The sequence below is a fragment of the Zonotrichia leucophrys genome, chromosome 1A (genome assembly GCF_028769735.1).
Source record: "Zonotrichia leucophrys gambelii isolate GWCS_2022_RI chromosome 1A, RI_Zleu_2.0, whole genome shotgun sequence".
In the NCBI taxonomy this organism is placed as follows: Eukaryota; Metazoa; Chordata; class Aves; order Passeriformes; family Passerellidae; genus Zonotrichia; species Zonotrichia leucophrys.
In genome coordinates this window covers 56,790,877-56,810,759 of record NC_088170.1, presented here as the reverse complement: position 1 = coordinate 56,810,759, position 19,883 = coordinate 56,790,877, and the positions used below count along the sequence as shown (strand labels likewise).

Genomic DNA, 19,883 nt, shown 5'->3' with positions numbered 1-19,883 from the left:
TGTCAGCTCTGTTCTGAAATTGCACTGTGGGTGTGTCTCTGGAAAGGAGTATGAAAATGGAAATCAGTACAGGTAGCAAAATTTATTTCCTTGGAAATAAATATTTCAGATGAGTTAGTTATAGGCTGGGAATTTTTTTCTAAATGCTGATTTTCCCAATTATGTTAAGCTTGTATTTATTTAGAGACACTAGAAACACTTTTAGCTCTGATTGCTGTTATATGCCATGTCTGAAGTCTTGTTTCTCCAGCAGTCAGTGTCCAGCATGGCCCCTGCATTTCCCACTCCAGGGAATGCATTATGATACTGATGTCCAGCAGGTAAGTGTTTCACTGGAGTGTATTTACCAACCATTCCTTAAAGGGAAGATCTTTTTCTTTCTGGGGTTTTCAGATGCTACATCTTATCCCATGGCTGTTGCCTATAAAATTCTCAGAGTCCAAGAAAAGATGTTTCTAGTGCTAGCAATTGTTAATTCAGCTAACAGAAATTCTGAATGTGCATGAAACACTTCTTCAGCTGCAGGATCTCACATTGTTCAGTCCAAACAGTTCCTGCTTGGGGGTAGATGATGGGTGCTAGGCAGAGACACCCCAAGCAGGAGTGTGGCAAGGACAGATGGCAGGCTCAGCTCTGCCTGGGACAAGATCATTGGAAGGGCTCGAGAAAAACAGACGTTGATGTTGCACTCATGTTTGGGTTGAGTGACAGCCCATGAGGACTCCAGTGGCAGCCTGTGATATCCCTTCAGTGAGGGGCTGCTCTGCTTTTTGACTGACCCTCTGTCAGATCAGCTGTGCTCCATCTCTGCTGGAAGGGTGGCTGCTGTCACCCCAGGCCTGGAGGAAATATCATGGAGAGGGAGAAATGCAGGGCTTGGGGAACACCAGTGATAAGGCAGAAGCAAAGACACCCCAACAGCTGGGTACCACTGACTTCCAACAGGATGGAAGTTACATTTTATTTAGACACTTAACAGAAAGCAGGTAATTAGCACTAAAGTCATAACCCAGCAGCAATTTAACATGGATCATACTTGATGTAACACTTACTGTCAGAAAAACTCTGTGTACATAAGCCCAAGAGATACCATGCATGGAGTAAGCATGAAAGATTGCTCCCCAGGTGGTGGTCCCAGGAAACCCTCCAAATTCTGTCACTAAGTGATTTCTATTATTCAGTTCCCATTCTTCCTTTGCCTGCAAACAATTTGGTCTGGATGTAAACCCTCTGGACATGCTGTGATGGAACAGAAGCTCAGGGCTATGCAGAGGCCATGCCAAGCTCTGCTCCAGGGGTGGCAGGACTTGGGGCTGCCTCTCACCAGAGTGAAGGGTGCACAGGCCACACAGCTCCACTGGGCAGGACTCTTCAGTGCCCTTGTGGGGCACACAGCTGTGCCCAGGACAGGCACTCATCCTCCACACTGGTTTTTGCTCATTTTCCCCAAGCTTGACTAAAAACCTGTCAGTCCTGAGCAGGAGCAAGCCTCCACACTCAGCTCCTCTACAGGCTGAACTCTGCTGTGAAAGGCTGATGGACTTTAGGCCCTTCTGGGGAAGCAGGGTGGAAAATCAGATCTATAGCAGCTTGTTTTCTCTTTTAAATTGTACATGAAAACAAATAACAAATAACAATTACAGTGATATCCTTGGGGTTAATATGAGGTTAGTATCAAAGCTGTATTACCTTTTTCATCTTCCTTTCCAACTTTCAATCTGTAGTTGATTTACTTGAGTTGGCAAAACACAGGCATGGCCCAGAGATGCTTTTGGGACTGCAGAGGGGATCAGGTAGGGATAGTGGGGCTTGGTATCTTGGTATCTTCACTTTTAAAACATTTTCTCAATTCCAGAGCTGGAAATATGTATTCTTTAAAAGCACTGATCCTGTAGTGCAGAATCCATCTTCTGCAGCAAATCTCCTTACCAGGAAACTGTGAAGTATGTCACACCTCAGACTACTTACAGGACAATCAAGCCTTGAACTTTCAGACCACCTTCTGTTGCCTCTAATATTAAGGCTCAGCCCAAGGTTATCACATGCAAACTAATTCCCATTTGGATGTGTGGATGGTGTCCTGTACATTGACTTCCCAAACGCTTTCTGTGTCAGTCCTAGCTTATACCAGCCTTGCCCTTCCTCGATCATCCCTTCCCTTTGCTGGCACAAATGTATGACAGAACAGAGCAGCCACCAGAACAGGGTTAAAACAAAGCTTGAAAGAAAGGGAAAAAAAAAAAAGTTTTGTTTTAACATGGATCAGTTCTTCAATCCTGCGCTTCACATTGTCAGGAGTGAGTGAAAAAAATTACAAATGGACAGTGAAGAGCAAATGATGCATAAAAGGACAACCTAAACTATAAATGCATGGACATGATCAGCCTCAGTCATTTGGCTTTAGACAATATAAAAGTTTTCTTTAAGCCTTCAAGTATTTTTGTATATTTAAATCACTGGTTCTCCTCTCTGAAACAATCTCCAAAAATGGAGAATGACAACAGTGGCAGAAGAAAATGGGACCAGTACTCTGAGTATGGAGCGAGCAGCTCTCATCTGAGTGCCCAGCCTCATTCCTGGCTCCTGAGCTGCCCAGGAGACCCTGGAGGGCCAAACCCTAATTTTATTTTCTTGATTTCTTGCAGCTGTGGAGACTCAAGTGGGACTCTGCTCAAATAGTGAGAGTTTAGAGGCTGTGCCAGGTGATCCTAGGAGATGTGTCCTGGCTCAAACACACTGCTTAGACTGGAGAGGGCTCATTCCACTCTGAATTCCTGCCTTCAAGAGAGCTCCTCAAAGGGATGAATTCTGACCTGCAGCTCACAGGGACAGAAGAAGAAAGCTCCAGCAATGCCACCCAGCCCTTCACTCCCAGCAGTGCCCCTGGTGCATCATCCACTGCCTGGATTCTTGTGGCAGAGGTGTCAAGGATGGTGGCTCCGGGCCCACTGCAGGTACATGCTCATCTTTGGTATCAGATTCTGACTGACTGGAAACAAAAGGGAGTACTGAGCTGTCACCTGCACAGTGTCCTGGCCAAGAGGCCCAGGTTACCAATGCCACTGACACTGAATACAGGTGCTGCTGCTGGCAGCTGCTCCTTGTGGGTGCTGGCAGCCAGGGAGATGGGTTTGGTTCTTTCTGAGAGCTGTCAGCACCAGGCTATGAGACACAGCTGTGTGGTAGCACTGAGCAGAGCGTGGGAGGTGATCCTGGGAGATGTGGCCCCTGGCCCCCTCCCAAGTGTGGGGTGCTGACACCCAGAGCAGGGGTGTGTGAGCAGCCCACAAACAAACTGACCTTCACTCTTGCACAGAGACCCCAGGCTGCTCCCAGGCTTCTGAGCAGGGCTATGCCTCAGACCAGCTGGAAAAATGACTGCAATGAGAATCTTCTGCAGCTGCAGAGTCCTACAGCTCCAAAAGCAACATAAATTTGCCAAAGGTCCCAATCACTCTCAAAGTGTAAAGAAATAGGATAGAGATAAAGGCAGGGGAAAGATAGAAATGTACTGCATGGCTGCTATTTTGGGATATGAATTTACCTTTTAATTAAAAGCAAGGTCCTGAAGCTTAGGGAGAATCTGCACTTAGTTCTGGATCCTATCTCCTTACTGCTCCTTTTATTTACAGAGTAAGTGCAGAAAGCTGTTGTTATTTTAGACATGAATATTTTTTGTTTGAATGTTACTGCCTACCAGAGGCTTTGAATTTTTTTAATGTTGGCTAATTTTGTGGTTTGAGTAGGAAGCTTCAACTTCACACCAGTTCTACACAGGCCCTTCTGTTATCCAGCAGTCTGGGCATGATAAACCTGTAACCAAGACATTCCTCCCTTAACCTCTATGGCTTTATCATGATTTTATTATTGCTCACCTTACTGTGGACTTTGAAAAGATAAGGGGACTATCTGAAATAGTTTAAAAGTATTTAATCTTTTAAATATCTGGGATGCAGGTAAGTGTCCCTATATATCCACCCAGCCCCCAGTTTTGCTTTTGCTTTCTAACTGCTGAATGAATTAGGGAGGGCAGGGCCAGGCGAGCTGCCTGCAGCGATCTCTGAGGGGATCCAGCTTCCTCCCACCCCTCAAAATGCACTGACCACCTGTGCTCCCACACCAGATGCTTCCCAAATCCTCAGTCCCTGCCCACAACATCTGTGCTGTTTGTCCTGCACCATCCTATTGCTCACAGGAGAGGGGACCCCCATGGGCACCACCCCATCTTGCCCACACTTATGGTGGAAGGGAACACCCAGGCAGCATCAAGGCAGGAAAAGTCTCTGAAAAAGCAGCAGAATTAGCAATGTCTTGCATGCCAAAGCAAGTCCTAAGGCAGGCAAAGCAGCAGCCAGGAAAGACAGAGACCCACTCCCAACATCCCACTTGTCCATCCCTCCACCTCAGCACAAGGTGGGAGGCAGTGGGCAGCTCCAGCACCCTCATCCTGCTCCATGGCTCATCCATCAGGAGCAAGGAGGAGGATTAGTGCTTGCTATCAACGTGGGCATCTGCCTGCCTGCCAGGTTTGCTCTTTAAAACAGGCTGTCAAGCACAAATAGCTGTTGAATCAATATGTGCCTGGGAGCTGCTGATGCCACTTCTGCCAGCACGGGGTGGGCTGAGGCACTGCACACCAGGAGGGATTCGAGCTCTGAGGGAGAGGATGCTGACTCCTCAGTACCCATATCAGATGACTGTGAGAAAGTGGTCAAACAGGAAGACTTCAGTGAGGGTGTCTCTTTGTTGCTGCTGCCAGTCCCCCAGTCCCAGTGCCAAACAGGAATGTTAGCCAAGCACAGAGGAGACTGGATAAACCATGGCTGGTCAGTTCTTTGAATGAGATGTAAAAGCAGGGGCCTCCACTGCCAGCCTCGGCAGGTCCTTCCCACATCCTGAGCAGATGATGGAAACCAGCTGATATCCAGATCACTGTCTCCTCCTCCTCTGGGCAGCTTCCCATGCCCATCCCCAGTTGCAGATTGCTGTGGACAATAGCTGTGACCATTCACCCAGACCATGGCTGCCTGCCTGTGCTGGCATGGAGGGCCCTGCGCTCGATGGTGCCGCTGCAGAGGGGACAGCCACAGAGCTATTTGGAGCTGGTGTACTTGGTGACAGCCTTGGTGCCCTCGGACACGGCGTGCTTGGCCAGCTCGCCGGGCAGCAGCAGGCGCACGGCCGTCTGGATCTCCCGCGAGGTGATGGTGGAGCGCTTGTTGTAGTGCGCCAGGCGCGAGGCCTCGCCAGCAATGCGCTCAAAGATGTCGTTGACGAAGGAGTTCATGATGCCCATGGCCTTGGAGGAGATGCCCGTGTCAGGGTGCACCTGCTTCAGCACCTTGTACACGTAGATGGAGTAGCTCTCCTTCCTGCTTTTGTGGCGCTTCTTGTCGCCCTTCTTCTGCGTCTTTGTCACGGCCTTCTTGGAGCCCTTTTTGGGGGCTGAGGTTGACTTTGCTGGCTCTGGCATCCTGAGAGCTCTTTTGCAGTGTCTTGGAGATGCTTGGAGAGAAAATAAAAAGATTCTAATTATTTTTTGACCTTCTACAGAATAATTGTACTGCAAGATGAGAGGAGTAGGATGATTTGGAGGCAAGTAACAGCTCAGAATCTGAGACAAACACCCCATGACCCTGCAAGAGCATTTCTGAACTGCCAGCATTTCTGAACTGCCAGCAAGAATTTCTCTGGTTTGTGTATGGCTTTTTGTTGCTCTCTGTTTAAATACCTACAACGCTGGCCTTGTCAACATCTCTGAACACAAGCCTAATTGGCATCTGCTCAGTAAATATGAGATGGAGCCTGAACATCTTTCTGAGAACACTGCAGTTCCAAAGAAAACACTAACTGCAGCATGGATTAAATCAAATCCTGCTGGAATGGGCCCAAGACTGTTGCAAGGTATCACTGCAGGCACATGAGACTGGTCAAAATTATTTTATGTGGTTTACAATCTCCAATAAACCCTTTTTATTTGCATGAAGATAGAAGTTTACTTTGAGGGTGCTTGCATTTCCGTGGCTATTGTTTGACACCATGTTTTCCAGTGAAATATAAAAAATAATACAGTTTTAAGCTAGCTGGTGGAGCTACAGGAATATATCCGTATTCACATTTGCTATCAAAAATACCAGAGAGTAAAAATGCCTAGAGGAGGTGGCAGGAATCACCCAGCCGAGAAACAGAAATGTGGATAGGAGTCAAAAAGCAAAGTGCTTTCAGGGTACATGTTGATGGAAGAAATTATTTCCTGTTATTTGATACTTTTTGCTTTCAAGAGAGCAAGCCTTTGCTGGACAGTTACACCAAAGATGTCTGATCCTCCCCTGAGTTTTTCTTCATTAGGTCACAATGTGCAGAGCCATGACCCGCAGCTGACTGCTCTCATCCAAAGTGCAGTAACAAAAACCCAGTGTGTAAACCCATGAAAAAACTGTGTGCCGCCCCTACACTACAAATTTACATGTGCTTTACTTCATGGGCCAAGGGGAATAACTGTGTTGCAACCTGGTAAATGGTTTTGTGTTTCAGAGAACACTTCAAATGCTCCCTTGAAAGACAAGGCTCCTCCAGGTTTTGCTGGAGGATGAGCTTACAGCATCACCCCAGGGCTTGGGTTTTATTGCTCTGCATCTCCTTTGAAGATGGCCTAGGAATTATAGTCTGCTGGCCAAGAGAGACTGGTAGAGAAAAAAGAGCTTCAGGGCTGCTGGCACATGGGAAATGGATAGAAGTAAACAGAAGAGAGAAAGCTGGGATGTAACATATGGTCTGCACACTCTGAGTATCAGAGAAGGACCTAAACAGTGCCTGTGCCAAGGCAATGGCTGCATGCTCAGCCCTGCCTCTCCTCCTTGGGAGAGAGTGAGTGGATGTCTGATTTCTCCATCTGCATCACAGCCAGATGCAGCAGCACTGCTGCAAACAAGCCCAGACCAAGTTCCCAGCTGCTCCCCGTGGGAGGAGACACCTCTGATCCTGAGGCTGGATTGATGTGCCACCCACACCTCAGGGGGCACCAGCTCCTGCTTCCAAATCCCCTCCATGGCTCCAAACCAGCCTGTGTGGGGCTGCTTCCCACCTGCAGCGAGCACCAGGGCTGGGCTCTGCTCTGGCAGCCCCTGTCCAGGGCCAGCACTGGGCACTGCAGGCAGGGCTGTGCCCAGCTGGGCTATTCCCAGGCAGGGCTGTGCCCAGCTGCAAGAGCAGGCTGGCATTGCTTGGGATGCTGAGGAGAGAGATCTCCACCACAGATCTCCAAAGCACCCTCCTGTCTGGAAGCCAAAGTCAGCACCAGTGTCCTTAGAGCTGGGAAAATTGGGCACTGCAGGCAGAGCTGACTCTGCCACCTCATCTCCTTTCTTAATTTTTTTTCTAGCATTCTTCCCAGTGGTGGCATTTGGAATGGCAAGTGCTGGACTGCCCCAAAAGTTCTGGACACCTTTCAAAACTGACACCTGCCCACTTAAACACAACATTTTCTTCCTCTGGTGAAATCACAAGTTTTCTTCCTTTCCTTATCTATTTGGGAAACAGTCTTGGGAAAAGAAATCCCCTGTTTGTAGACTTGAAAATATGCCTTTTCAATGGAAAATGATTTTTCTACAAGAAGAAATAACTGTGCACTTGCTTCTTTTTCTTTTGAGCTCATTTCCTGACTGAAAAACACCACAACTGAAAAATGCAAATGGATATTTCTTAAGCATTTTGAAAAGTATGTCCTTCTAAAATAAGTATTAATTCTTAAGTGCACTTCTACTGCAGCTTTAAAAGAATGGAGTGCCCAACAGACACCAGTGTGATTTCACAGGACATTTCCATCCATTAGATCAGCCAACACCCTTGGGTAGCACAGCCCAGATCTCACTCCCCTCCCATGCATAGCTGCAATGGGGGAAGCAACAATGCTGAAGTTCAGAGATCAGCACAAAAGCTTGTGCTTCCCTCCACCCATTTCTTTGCAGCTGACTGTTTAACAGGTAAATATCACCTTCTTTGAAAACAGGTTGTGTTCTTTGTGATTTATTTGGGCAGTGCCTAGCAGGCAGAGCCTGAGTGCATTAGCCAGGTGCTAAATAAATAATGTTAAAAATGGTCAACAGTATCACCAATCCTTCTGTCAACAGTGCAGTGCAACCCACAGCAGGTGCTGCTCTGGTATAAGTACAGAACTAGTGGGATTATTCCTAAAGTGTCTTTGTGGAGAGTTTGTTGAGGAAAACAAAAAGTGACCTTCAAAAGAACGGTTTCTTTTTATAAAATAGTTGCATATCTTTGTTTCCTTAAGGGGGAAAAAAATAAAAGAGGGAGAGAGTTGGAGAGAGAACATGGAGAGGTTAATAGTTATTCGTTTTTATTTTGGAAGTGTTGTCAGCATGACTGACTTCTCTACTCTGAGGCAGACCAAGCATTGGGTGCAGGTTGCTCAGAGAGGTTGTGGGATCTTCATCTTTGGAGATACTCAAAATTAAACTGGACACAGCTCTGGGAAACCCACAGGGGCTGCCCCTGCTCTGAGCATGGACTGGACTAGATGTTTGCCAGAGGCACCTCCAACCTCATCCATTCTGTGACATTTGGAAACTGAAACTGGGTAGAACTTCATGAACACTTTATGAGCTGTGTTCCCTTGATTGACATCTCTCATGGGATACTGCAGCCTGAGATTCCCACATGGACTCCTAGGAAGAGATGGTGCTCACCTCCAGGTCCAGGCCACTGAGGTCCCTGGGATGCAGGCCATGGCCATGCATGAGGAGGCATTTTCAAGCAGCACATTTAGAAAGTTTCAGGTCTTTGAGAAAAATCTCTGGAAACATTTTTTTCTTTATGGCTTTGTATGCTCTGAGTTAAATCAGTTATCAGTGCGGGCAGTTTTTTCCTTCCTCAGAAAACCAACAACAAAACCAAGCAAAATAATTTTTCCAGCCAGTTCCAAGCAGCAGCCTGAGTGCTGCCAGAAACCAGAGCAGTGCCAGTGACAGATACATCTTCCTTTGTGCTGACACTCCTTTCTTCAGCATCATTAAAGGGAAAGTGAACGGAAAAACATACTCAAAGACACAAATCACCACAGTCTCTCAGATCTGAAATGGGAGAGGAGCCCTGCTGAGAAATCCCACGTGGAATCTGATGCTGTCTCCTATCCCCAGGCTTGATATATCAATGGAGAGAGACAAGCAGGGAAGATTTTTGTTCATTTTTGGCCTTGCTGCTGAGTCTGTAGGAGCAGTGCCAAGCTGCTGCCAGCAGTGTGCATGGGTAACCGTGGGTGGGCTGTGAGCTGCCCTTTTGGACCTCTCCTCATGAAGGGCTGGAAACAGCACTTGGATTTTTAAATTTTTTTTTTTTTCTTTTTGAAAGCTGTCCTTGCTATGATGAGCTCTGGGGCATTCACTGTATATCCTCATGCCCTTTTTGTAATTTCCTATTCAACCATAAAGTTACATTTCCAGAATCAGCATTTTGTTCTTAGGAGGTTTTGGTGACAAATTAAATATTTGTAGGGAAAAACTCAAGCTCTCATCATTTGGACATCTGAAATTCTGATATCTGTTAATCTTCTGATGTTCTACTTTAATCCTTCCTAGAATCAACAGATACCTGCTGATAATTCTGCCCCTTAAATAAGAATGTTCTGTCCATTATGTCCAATTATTGCCCCTTTCCTCATTTTCTCCTACTGTATAAAAGAAAGAATACCTGGCTTTATTCCTGCATGCCAAGAAATACCAAATGAAATTTGCTGCTGCTTTTTGTTTAATTTTCTTTGAAGCACAAAGGGTAAAAAATTAGGGAATGTTTCCACCAACAGGAAAAGGCTTTCTAATGGATTCACCGGCTCTGAAATGCTTCTGAGATCTGGTAAATATAGCTTACAAATTACAATGTGTCAGCAAATTACTGTTATTGGAAAAGAGAATTTCTGCAAACTGCAAATCCTCTTCCTTTTTATTATGCATGGCCATCTACTATTATACAAGAACTTGTTCATCTGTCAGGTGTCATTATATAGTCATAGTTGGGAAAACAAACAATATTTGTGATTATCTGGTAGCAAGCTCTGCCTCAGGTATAAAGCAGATGCATGATGAGTCATTGTGAGACATTGGTGATGTTGCCTCGTGCAAAAACTGATAGTTGTATTTTGGTCTGAAGAGAATTTTTCCCTTGGTATGTTGTCTAGCATGTGATGATGAGGTAATATTTGCTTTGAAGTAAGGAGGAGGAGAATTTCCTAGAATAAGGTAAACTAATCTGAAATGCCTGATTTCCTCCAGTGGTGGAGGGGTACAGAAAACATTTTTGACATCCCAGGTTTCCTCCCAGGTAATCCAGTAACAGCACTAAGGCCCCATCCTCAGTTCCACATGCTCTGCTGCACTTTGTATCTCTGTTCCTGTGAGGTTTTCATTTAATGGCTACCTTTCAAAATTGGATATACACATGCAGTTTCCTAGTGAACAGAGGGCTGTGACTATTGGTTAAAATTGAAGATGACCTCTACTCACTGACAAAGAAGGACAATGCTACAAACTCAGTCCCAGACACAGACCCATGATGCTCACATAGATTTTCAGATTTCTTTAGAACAAATACAAGCAGAGCAGAGCACTGTGTCTGAGCTCTTTTACTGATTCTTATCTTGCTTGTGCTAACCCATTGCTTGGGAGTTCTATACAGAATACTACAGGAATCTTTTCTGTTCTTTTCTATAATTTCAATTTAAGATTTTTAGAAAGCACATTTTTAATCACCAGTAACAGCTGTAATTTCTTGTGCTACTTCTGCCCAAGTTGCAAGTAATTCTCAGGGCTGCAGGGGTATCAGTCAGAGATTTTGTATCATTACCTACAAAGTAAGGAGCAGAGCCCTACATCAGAGCTCTCTGCAGAGAAGATACATTGAAATTTTAAAGAAAATAAAATCTTACCCAGGAGTCAACTAGAGCAATAGAGAGACAATGTTGCAAGAAGAATGACTGTCGGGGAGACTAAATACAGCAGTCCTTATGCTGATTTAGAGAGAATCTGAAGTCAACGGGGATTTAACACAGGTTTGAAAGCACATGTATAATGTTTAGAGATGTTTAGCACCAACAGGCGACATTGATTTCCACTGGAATTCAAAAGGCTCATTACTTCACAAAAATCAGACCTCATATTTTATCAAGGTTTTGTTACAGTTAATAAAGGAGTACTTTAAAAAGCTTTATTATCTGCTTTTTGTAAGAGTACTTATTGTGTACTTGCTTTGGGATAGCCCTGATCCACATGCTTGAGCAAGTATCCAATAAATACAAAAAGAAAAATGATGTTTTCTATGGACCCATACCTGTTAAATGTGTGTGGGGTACACCCAGTTGGTACAGCACCTGCTACAATTACACTCCAGTCAGCTTTCCCACAGAGGGTCAGGGTTTCAGAGAAACCTGTAAGAGTTAGAGTTGATGATCCTTGTGAGTCCCTTTCAACTTGGACCATTCAGTGATTCTGTGTTATCACAACCATCCTCAGGAAGCCCAACAGAGAACACAAGCAGGCTCACTTCCTTCCTGGTGTTTTATCAATAGCAAAACCTCAGACATAAAATGCATCATGAGCTTCCTCCCCAAGTTTTAGGATCATCAGGATTTTCTGCTTCTGCCATGAATCCTCTCCTCAAGCCACAGCCTTCTTTTCCCTTCATATCCCACTTGAACCCAACTGGACCCCTGGGCACCAGCCTGTCAGCAGCAGCCCCGTGTCCAACTGCAGGGTTTCACTCCCATCCTCAGACTAACTCAGCAAAACTGCCCTGGAGGCAGGGAGAGGTCAGAGCCTACTCCCCACGTCAGGACAGCTGATTGTCCCAACTGACCTGGGACAATCCTGCTGGGCAGAAGGAGCAAGGCATCACAGCAGCTCCACTGCTCACAAGCATCACAAGCTCTACTTTATCTTTTTGGTGGTTTGCAAAGTACAAACTAGTGGAGATGGGTGTGAGAACCAAAATCAGAGATGACTGGGGTCTGTAATACCAATGGAAGAAAGGTGCTTTACTTATTCCATGACACTCTATGCTATTGAAAATAAAAACTGCAGACTTGAAACAAATTTCTCTGTGCTGTATCAAAAATAAAAATCGCTTGCTCTTTATCGATATAATTTCAATTTCTCTGGAAAAGGAGGAGAGCAAAACCTCACTAAGGCTGCTATATCTAAATAACTCCTTCTTCAGTGGAACCATGGTCTCTAAACTAGTAATGACAATAAGCCTAAAGAACTGCTATCACATTTAAGCAAACCATTTTTATGCATTTTATGGAGTAACGGAGAATTATCAAAATTGTAGACTATTTTCATAAGTGCTGAAATAGGCATCCATTAAAAATGTGCTAATTCAGCCATTCAGCCAAAAATAGGAGAGAAGCTACAGCCCAACACCTGCAGGCTGTAGGGAGAGAGTGGGTGGCAGAGGGAGAAGAAGCTTCACCAAGTAATGAGAGCTGCTCTGAGTTAAGGTAGGAGTTGTGGGAACCAATGCAGACACATGCAGCACCTCCTCCTCCCACACACCCCTCACGCAGGCTTTGGCAGGCTCCTGTAACCCTGTTCCAGCACCATGGATAACTGGGGTAGCAAAAAGAAACAAAAGCTGGGATTGTACCCCAAGATGTGTACTTTGGCCAAACCACACTGACTGAGAACAATAATTTGGACATAAACCCACACTGAAGTGGAAAGCTTTGTGCCCATATTAGGCTGAAGACAAGATCAAGGTCATGAAGGGTTTTATGAGTGATGTGATAGGTACATCACCATGTGGTGATCTACCTGTGTACTTACCACATATTCTCAATGTCATGGATAAAATAAACCCAGCAAAACCTTTTAACAACCTTCAAGGTATCTATATAGGTCTAAGGCATGTATGCTCAACAGACCTGGACCTCACCACCACCAAGTCTCCCCTACATGGGGAGAAATGTCAGGCAAGGGCATGATGTGTACAGCTGTAATCAATCATGACCAACATTCCTTCTAAATGAGTCTCTCACTTCAATCAGCCCTTCCCCGCTACATTACTCACATTTCAGCAAGTCCTGAAAATGGTTTCAGAAAAAAATAGCAGAAAGCATGCTATCAAAAAAGTCAGGGATATGTGAAAGCTGTTTTATAATGGTGGTAAAGCCTGGGAACACAGACTGTAAACACAGCAGGTACCAGACAGGTATATCCAAAAGGACTGCAAGCCATGTCACAAGCTAAAGGACAGCAAGTGACACGGCATCTGATTTAATTTCTACAGGACACTGAAAATACTGTAATGTCAGTATTAATAATTAATTTGGCATGGTAAAAGCAATTTTACTGTAAAACAGAGATGTGTGACTATTACTGGAGCCTGCAGGGAAACAAAGATAAATGTCCTTCCCCAGATCATTCAATAACTGGATTGGGAACACGATCCAAGACTACTGACACTTTTTTCTGCTGCTGCCACCAGATCACATTACCACAGGCAGAGAGTCCTCTGAGCATTAGAGGTCATCTTCTGTAGGAAACAGGAAAATGGAGAGTCTGTTAGATGGAAGGAGAGAAGCAGGGCTGGGACAGCCAGGTCTGGCAAAGCTCCCCTGAAGAGACAAGCTGGCTTTCCTCCAGAAACAGATGGGGGCAAGCACTAAAGACACTAGAGTTATTGAAGGTAAAAGTAAACTCTGAAACAAGAACTGACAAACAGTTTTATAATGTTCATGAATAAATTGACACTGGAGATGAAAGGGAACCTCGCTTACATCCTTACTTGGAACTGGGAGGATAAAGGCAAGGGAGGAGCAGAGAAAGACAAAGAAATCCATTCCTTCCATATTTCAAAGACAAAACTTGATATTATAAAAATTCTAGGAAATGGCTCCAGCATAGCAAGTAACTGCTCTACATTAACCAGGCAACATTTTTTTATGGTGCTGTGCTACTGAAGAATTGTTATCAGAATGCACAGATGTCCTTCACTTTGTACTTCTCTTTCCTTTATTCTTTTATTTATTGTTCCTTCCTTCTTTTTCTCACATCCATTCCAAGTGCCAGGAGGTTCAAAGCCCCAGCAGGTCTGTGCCACTTGGTCCTGTCTCACATGTGGTATTCATACAGAGACTACCACAGTACTTTGAACAGCCACAGGGCTGAAAAACTGGCAGCTCTCCAGAAACTTTAAAAGAAATGGCTGTCAAGTTAGCCCATGCCCAAATTCCACACTGTACAAATTGCTTGTGAATAGTGTTTTGATTTACCTCTAATTTGTGATAGATCATTATTGCATGAATTTAGTGTGCTAGTCACTGTGCTGATGTAAGCTAAAAAACACCATCTCCCTTCCAGAGAAATCAAGGTATAACTGGAGATACACCAATATTTACATCAGGCAAGGATGCAAAGAGCAATATGCTGAAGACCTAGTTGCAACCACTGGAGCAGCAGTGAAGAAAATGGGGGCTGCTGGACAAAATGGCAGTGGTCCTGGATGGTCAGTAGCAATTAGAACAATTAAATGTAAAGCTCACTTTTCAAAACTCAGAAAGGCAGCAGGTTTAAAATGCCAGTGGAGTGCCCTACTAGCTGTACAAGACTGTTATTTTTAACCATCCTTGGCTCCATCCTCCCACATGCACTTTCCTCCTGAGCTTTCCATGCCCTTAGTTTCCCCACTGCTTTAGTCCAACAGCCTCCCAAGCTGTTTCTCCCTCAGATGAAGTGCTCACCCTTTGCTCTCCTCCCTCCCTGCTGCTGCCTCCCCAGCACACTCCCTCCACAGAGCTCATTAGTGCCTCTGCTTCCAGAAGCACATCTTTGCAGGTGACTGCCAAGTCCTTTTCTTGAGTTGTGTCCCAGTTATCAAGCAGCTGCAGTTGGTAAGGAGGATGACTGGGGCTGGGCTGAGGACTCCCAGTGCAGAAGAGGAGATAATATGGGGTTAATTCTGGCATGCTAGAAGGAGGATGGTGGTACTGGGAGGTCAGGACAGCTGCAGCCTCCATATCTTCAGGGCAGAGGTGCTGCACCTGCAGTGCATTTTAAGACAAACACATAAAGAATGAAAACAGCCTGTATTTATATTAGGTGTGGTCAGACAGCTCCTTCCTGACAGAATGTTCTCTGTCTCCCATCTTGTATAACCCCACTTGTCACGCAGTCAATTTCCAGGTCCTCCAGAGGACCAAAGAGGACTTCTGCCTTTCTGTCAATGTGGAAGCAGCTTCCCTTCCCTACACTTCCTTCTTCGATATTTACCAATGGTTCACTACAGTCCTTTCAATGTTCCCCTTTCCTTGCTGTTCCTTGTTTCTACCTGCCTTTGTGACAGAGAAATGAGGAGACTCTTACCAAATGCCTTCCCTGGCCTCTCTTCACACTTGGTTCTATCTTTAAGTGCTGAGCTCCAGAATACCTTCCTTTCTGCCCTTCCCCTATGTCATTCCAAGAATTTCTGCAGAAAAAATGTCAAATGCTTTCTGCCCCAGCTTTCTAGCATAACTCATGTCCTCTTTGTAACTCCCAACAACATGGGGTGGTTCTGTTCTCCTACCCCTTCTTCCATTGCCTCCTGTACACATTACCTATTGCATTGCCATCTTTGTGTTTATTTATTGGTTTTATTTATTTATTTATATATTTATTTATTGCTTTCATTTCGACCTTGCAGTCTTCTCTCAGCGGTATTTTCTGCTTGACAAATATCAGTCTACTTCATATGATCTCTCTCCCTACAAGAGACAGCCACAGAGGTTACACAAACAGGTTATAAGGAGAGATCTGATGTGCCCAAAGGCATGTCTGTCTTTCCTGACTCTAATATAGGCACTGTCTCTGACAAATTTTGCCCACTCTCATCCTTGACCATGGTGGCTAAAAGCCCCCAGTTTGCCCCTCAGCACACACCACCTGCAGTGATTACCTGGGGGATGGTCCTCTACCTTCAGCTGATGGATTTCAACTCTCCAGGTGACACATCTTGTGTCACAGATATGTCCTCTGCAAATGGAAACTCTCTCTTCCACAGTCCTCAGGTAAAAGTTATCTTTTAAAAAATAACACAGAAAACCTTGCTGCATTGGACCACCTAGGCACTTTCACCAAATTCAGGAAAAAACCATCGCCCTATTTTTATAGGAAGTTTTAAGGCTGGTTTGAAAGGTAAAGGATTCCTACTCCAAGAAGGTCGATGAAATAATATGACAAGGATGGTGATTAAGTCTCACCACAAAGGAAAATGTTGAGCTGCTGTAGGTGGCACATAAAACCCCCCACTCTCTTTATGAGTCAGGTAAGCTGCCAGAAAGCGGAGGTGGAATCCGTGGGATGGAGCTGTTTTCATTCCAGCCAGTTAGTAGTAAGCTCTTTGAACAACACAGAAAAAAAGTAGTTTAAAGAATAAATTATATTTTTAAAAACTAAGACTCTTATCTAAATAGCAAAATCTAACAATTGCCCTTAATCCTCAGTGATGATGTTTGTAGTCAGTGACAGTCAAGGGAAAAAATTATTAAACAACTTTTCCCCCTGCCCTCTGAGGTTAATGTAGCATTTTTGGGTTATGCATCTATTCTTCCATCTCCCACCCAATGCATATGATCCTGCAGTCACAGCTCTCTCCTCTCCCTCTGGCTCCAGAAAAAAGGGAAGCTGACAAGCTGAAATCCCAGTCTCACCCCACACAGAGCCCTTTCCAAAGGAAGAGCTTAGCTCTGCTGAGGAGAAAGCATTTCTCCAATTTTTGCATTTTTTAAGCCATTTTTGTGCAGCTATTTCTTCCAACAGCTGCACAATGTTGGCTTAACAAATGCATAAAACAAAACAGCTGGGGGGGAAGAAAGAAAAACGTTTTGGGAGGTCTTATTTTGGGTCAGTCCAGCATCCAAGGGATATCTCAAAGATATGGCAGAGTCCCTCACTTAAAATGTAAGTCTTTTTATTTACCAAACCCCCCCCTGAAATTGAGAAGCATAAAAAGAATGTCATTAGGTTCTTGAGGTTCTTTCTTCAAGGGGCCTAAAATCCTCCTCTAATAATGTCAGTGGGAGCACAACATCTGCTTTGTTCACAGTGCAGCCTGAGCAAGATGCTTTCTCAAGTACACATCTGAATTTAGGAACATTTTCCACATAGTTCTTCAGTCTACCCAATACATATGTTTGAGCATGGGCAGGAGCAGTGTATTTCAGGTGCTAAGAAAGAGATGAAATAGGATCAGACTATCAGCATGAGTAATTCCTTTTTTTCAGCTGGAGAGTGAAAGATGTGGAGTGGAAATATATATATACATATATATATACATATATATACATAATATTAAAGTAAAATATATGTAAATATAAGGGAGGAAAAGGACAGTGACCAAAGCAATAGCTTGGAGAAGAAATGTCAAGAGGAAGGTAGAGTTAGGCAGTGGACAGAAGTGAGATGTCAGAAAGGAGAGAGAGAAGGAGAGGCTTTAAAAAGAATGACACAGAGGGGAAAAAAAGAGATGTAAGAGGAAGATATATGAAAGGGAACAAAAATGAGAGAAAAGAAATGAGTGGAAAAAAAAACAGAGAAGGAAGATAAAGTAATGACCACAATGTTTGGTAAGGCAGAAATACTTAAGTATAAATAAGACACAGGAAAGAGAAACTCATAAGAAGGGCCAGAAGAAGAAAAAAAGACCTTGCACAGCAGAGATGGGAAATGAGCAGTGGGGGAAAATAAATCACCTGCTAGCACAGCACTTCTGAGAGTCACGGGTGAGAGGTGCCGCTGTCCCAACAAGGGACAGAGGCAAACCCTAGGAAGTGACAGGCTAAACCCAAGGAGAACAAAGGACAATGCTGGGAGAAGGTAATGATACCCTTGTCCTAGGTTGCTGCCTTTTGTCTGAAACAGAAATCACAAAGGTCATTGAAATTGCTGCTTAAATCTTACATCTGATACTTGACAAAAACCTCTTTCCCAATACAATCATTCTTCTCTCTCAACGCTGGATTAAATTAATTACTGAACACTCTACAGTTGTACCTCCCTGCTGGGGAAGTAAACCCCAGACAACATTCTGCTTAAAGTAGACCTTTGTCTCTGGCTCCCTTTGCCCATAGAGGCTTCTGTAGAAATCTTTGAGTAGATAAAGGTAAATTTCCTGCAGGTCCAAAATCACCATGCTGGATTTGGCTATCATTAGCAAAATGAGGAAAGAAAGAGGAAGGAAACAGGGGTAAGCACTCAAGAAAAAAAGCTTTTTTTTTTTTTTGTTATTATAATTAGTTAATTTACCCAGTAGAGAGGGAAAGAAATTGCTGCCTGTAAATAAACTGTCACTCCCCAGAACATCAAATAATAGGAACAAGAGGGAGTGTGTGGGAAGTACATTCATATTATCAAATTTTTTCTGATATTAACCTGTTCAATATAATGAAAACATAATCAGGAAAATAACATACTGTAACACAAATACTATGGAGGCTATAGAGAAAAAACACCAGGAAGATCAGTGTTCCCAGGGTAGCTCCAGTCTGAGAAACCAGAGCTTTATTAGTAGTAACAGGAGCAACATATGTAGATGAATGAAACCATGTTTGTAAATGTGATATGCAATTGCACGCTCTCATTTGGCTTTCCTTTTTCACGATCTGACTCAGCCTCCACACTCCCCCACCTTTTGATTCATAAATTCTTGATATCAAAAAATGAAAGAGTTACACAGCCTGCATGCAAAGGGCACGAGATGACGTGAAATACAAGGATGCTGGTGAGCACAGAACGTGCCATCGATCACCACCCTTCAAAGGGACAAATCTGCCGGACACCAGCACTGGAGACAGGGCCACCCTCTCCAGGGGCTCGCTGGAGGACGCCGCGCAGCAAACCCCGGCTCATCTCCACTGCGCTAGAGGCGCATGCTGAGGTAGACAAATCATTACAAAATTGTATAATATAATATTGCTTATGCTGCACAGCAGCCACTCGGTTGGGCAGCCCCTGCATCACCAAACCCGTGAGACTGGAGGTGAGAGGAATGAGAAAAAAAAGGGTTTCCTATGGCGTATACTCCCTGCATTTTTTAAGCTACGGAAAAAAGATCAGGGTTAACCACAAGCAACACAAAACACAACAAACAGTGCATGAGCAGTGGTTTACAGCCCTATACGCTCACTAAATAATTAACAACCTCCAGAGTATGGACACAGTGGGGGTCTGTACACAGGATAATCCCTTCCTTCCCTGGGGGCCCAGGCTCCCCGGTATGTGAGCGGCGAGGCTGCCGAGGGCCAGCCCGGCCCGTGGGCACCGCTGCCCCACTGCAGTCAGTCAGTGCCGGCTGCGGCCCCAGCCCCGCACGGCCGTGCCCGGCCCGGGCTTCGCCTTCAGCCCCGGTTAACCGGAGCGCACTGAGCTCCGGCGATACGACTCCCACCATGGCAGCAAAGCACTGGCAAGGCTGACACCGTGCCGGTGCATTCGCCAAGCCCGGGGAACGACAAAGCCCCGACTCTGCGGGGCTCAGGGTCGAGCACAAGGCAGGGCAGGGCAGGGCAGCGCTGGCCGCACACCGCATCGCGGCACGGCGGTGCTGCAGCCCTCACGGCCGGGCAGCGCGGCCCCGCTACGGACACTGCGGCGTGCGGTGCCCACCGCTGCCGCACCGCAGGCAGCCAGCGCAGGGGAGGGTCTTGCCTGCTGGGCGTCTGGACTCCTCCGCAGGCGAGCTCCAGGCGCCGGGGTGGCGCGGGGCAGGTGCGGGCGGTGGGGCCGGGGGGCTGCTCGCTGCCGCTCCGCGCAGATCCGGCGGCCGCCGCGCCGGGTGGGCCGCGGGACCGGGACCCGCCTCCGGTCCCGACCGGGCTGCGACCGGCGGGGCGCCGCGCTGTG

At 45.4% G+C, this 19,883-nt stretch overlaps 1 protein-coding gene across 2 annotated transcripts; it reads right to left on the bottom strand.

Annotated features, from left to right (window-relative positions):
- Nucleotides 1–926: 926 nt before the first annotated feature.
- Nucleotides 927–19,883, bottom strand: LOC135442701 (histone H2B 5-like). Of its 2 annotated transcripts, XM_064702801.1 has the most exons (3): nt 19,689–19,787; nt 11,338–11,434; nt 927–5,505 (listed from the first exon to the last, which is right to left on the bottom strand). In XM_064702801.1, exon 3 carries the CDS (start codon nt 5,471–5,473, stop codon nt 5,093–5,095), a length of 381 nt encoding a protein of 126 aa, XP_064558871.1. In that variant the 5' UTR covers nt 5,474–5,505; nt 11,338–11,434; nt 19,689–19,787; the 3' UTR covers nt 927–5,092. The 2 variants fall into 2 exon arrangements, with proteins under 2 accessions (XP_064558871.1, XP_064558872.1); XM_064702802.1 differs by lacking the exon at nt 11,338–11,434 and having other exon boundaries at nt 19,689–19,883.

Coding starts and splice junctions, on each gene's coding strand:
- LOC135442701 (XM_064702802.1), bottom strand. CDS start 5,473: ATGCCAGAGCCAGCAAAGTCAACCTCAGCCCCCAAAAAGGGCTCCAAG.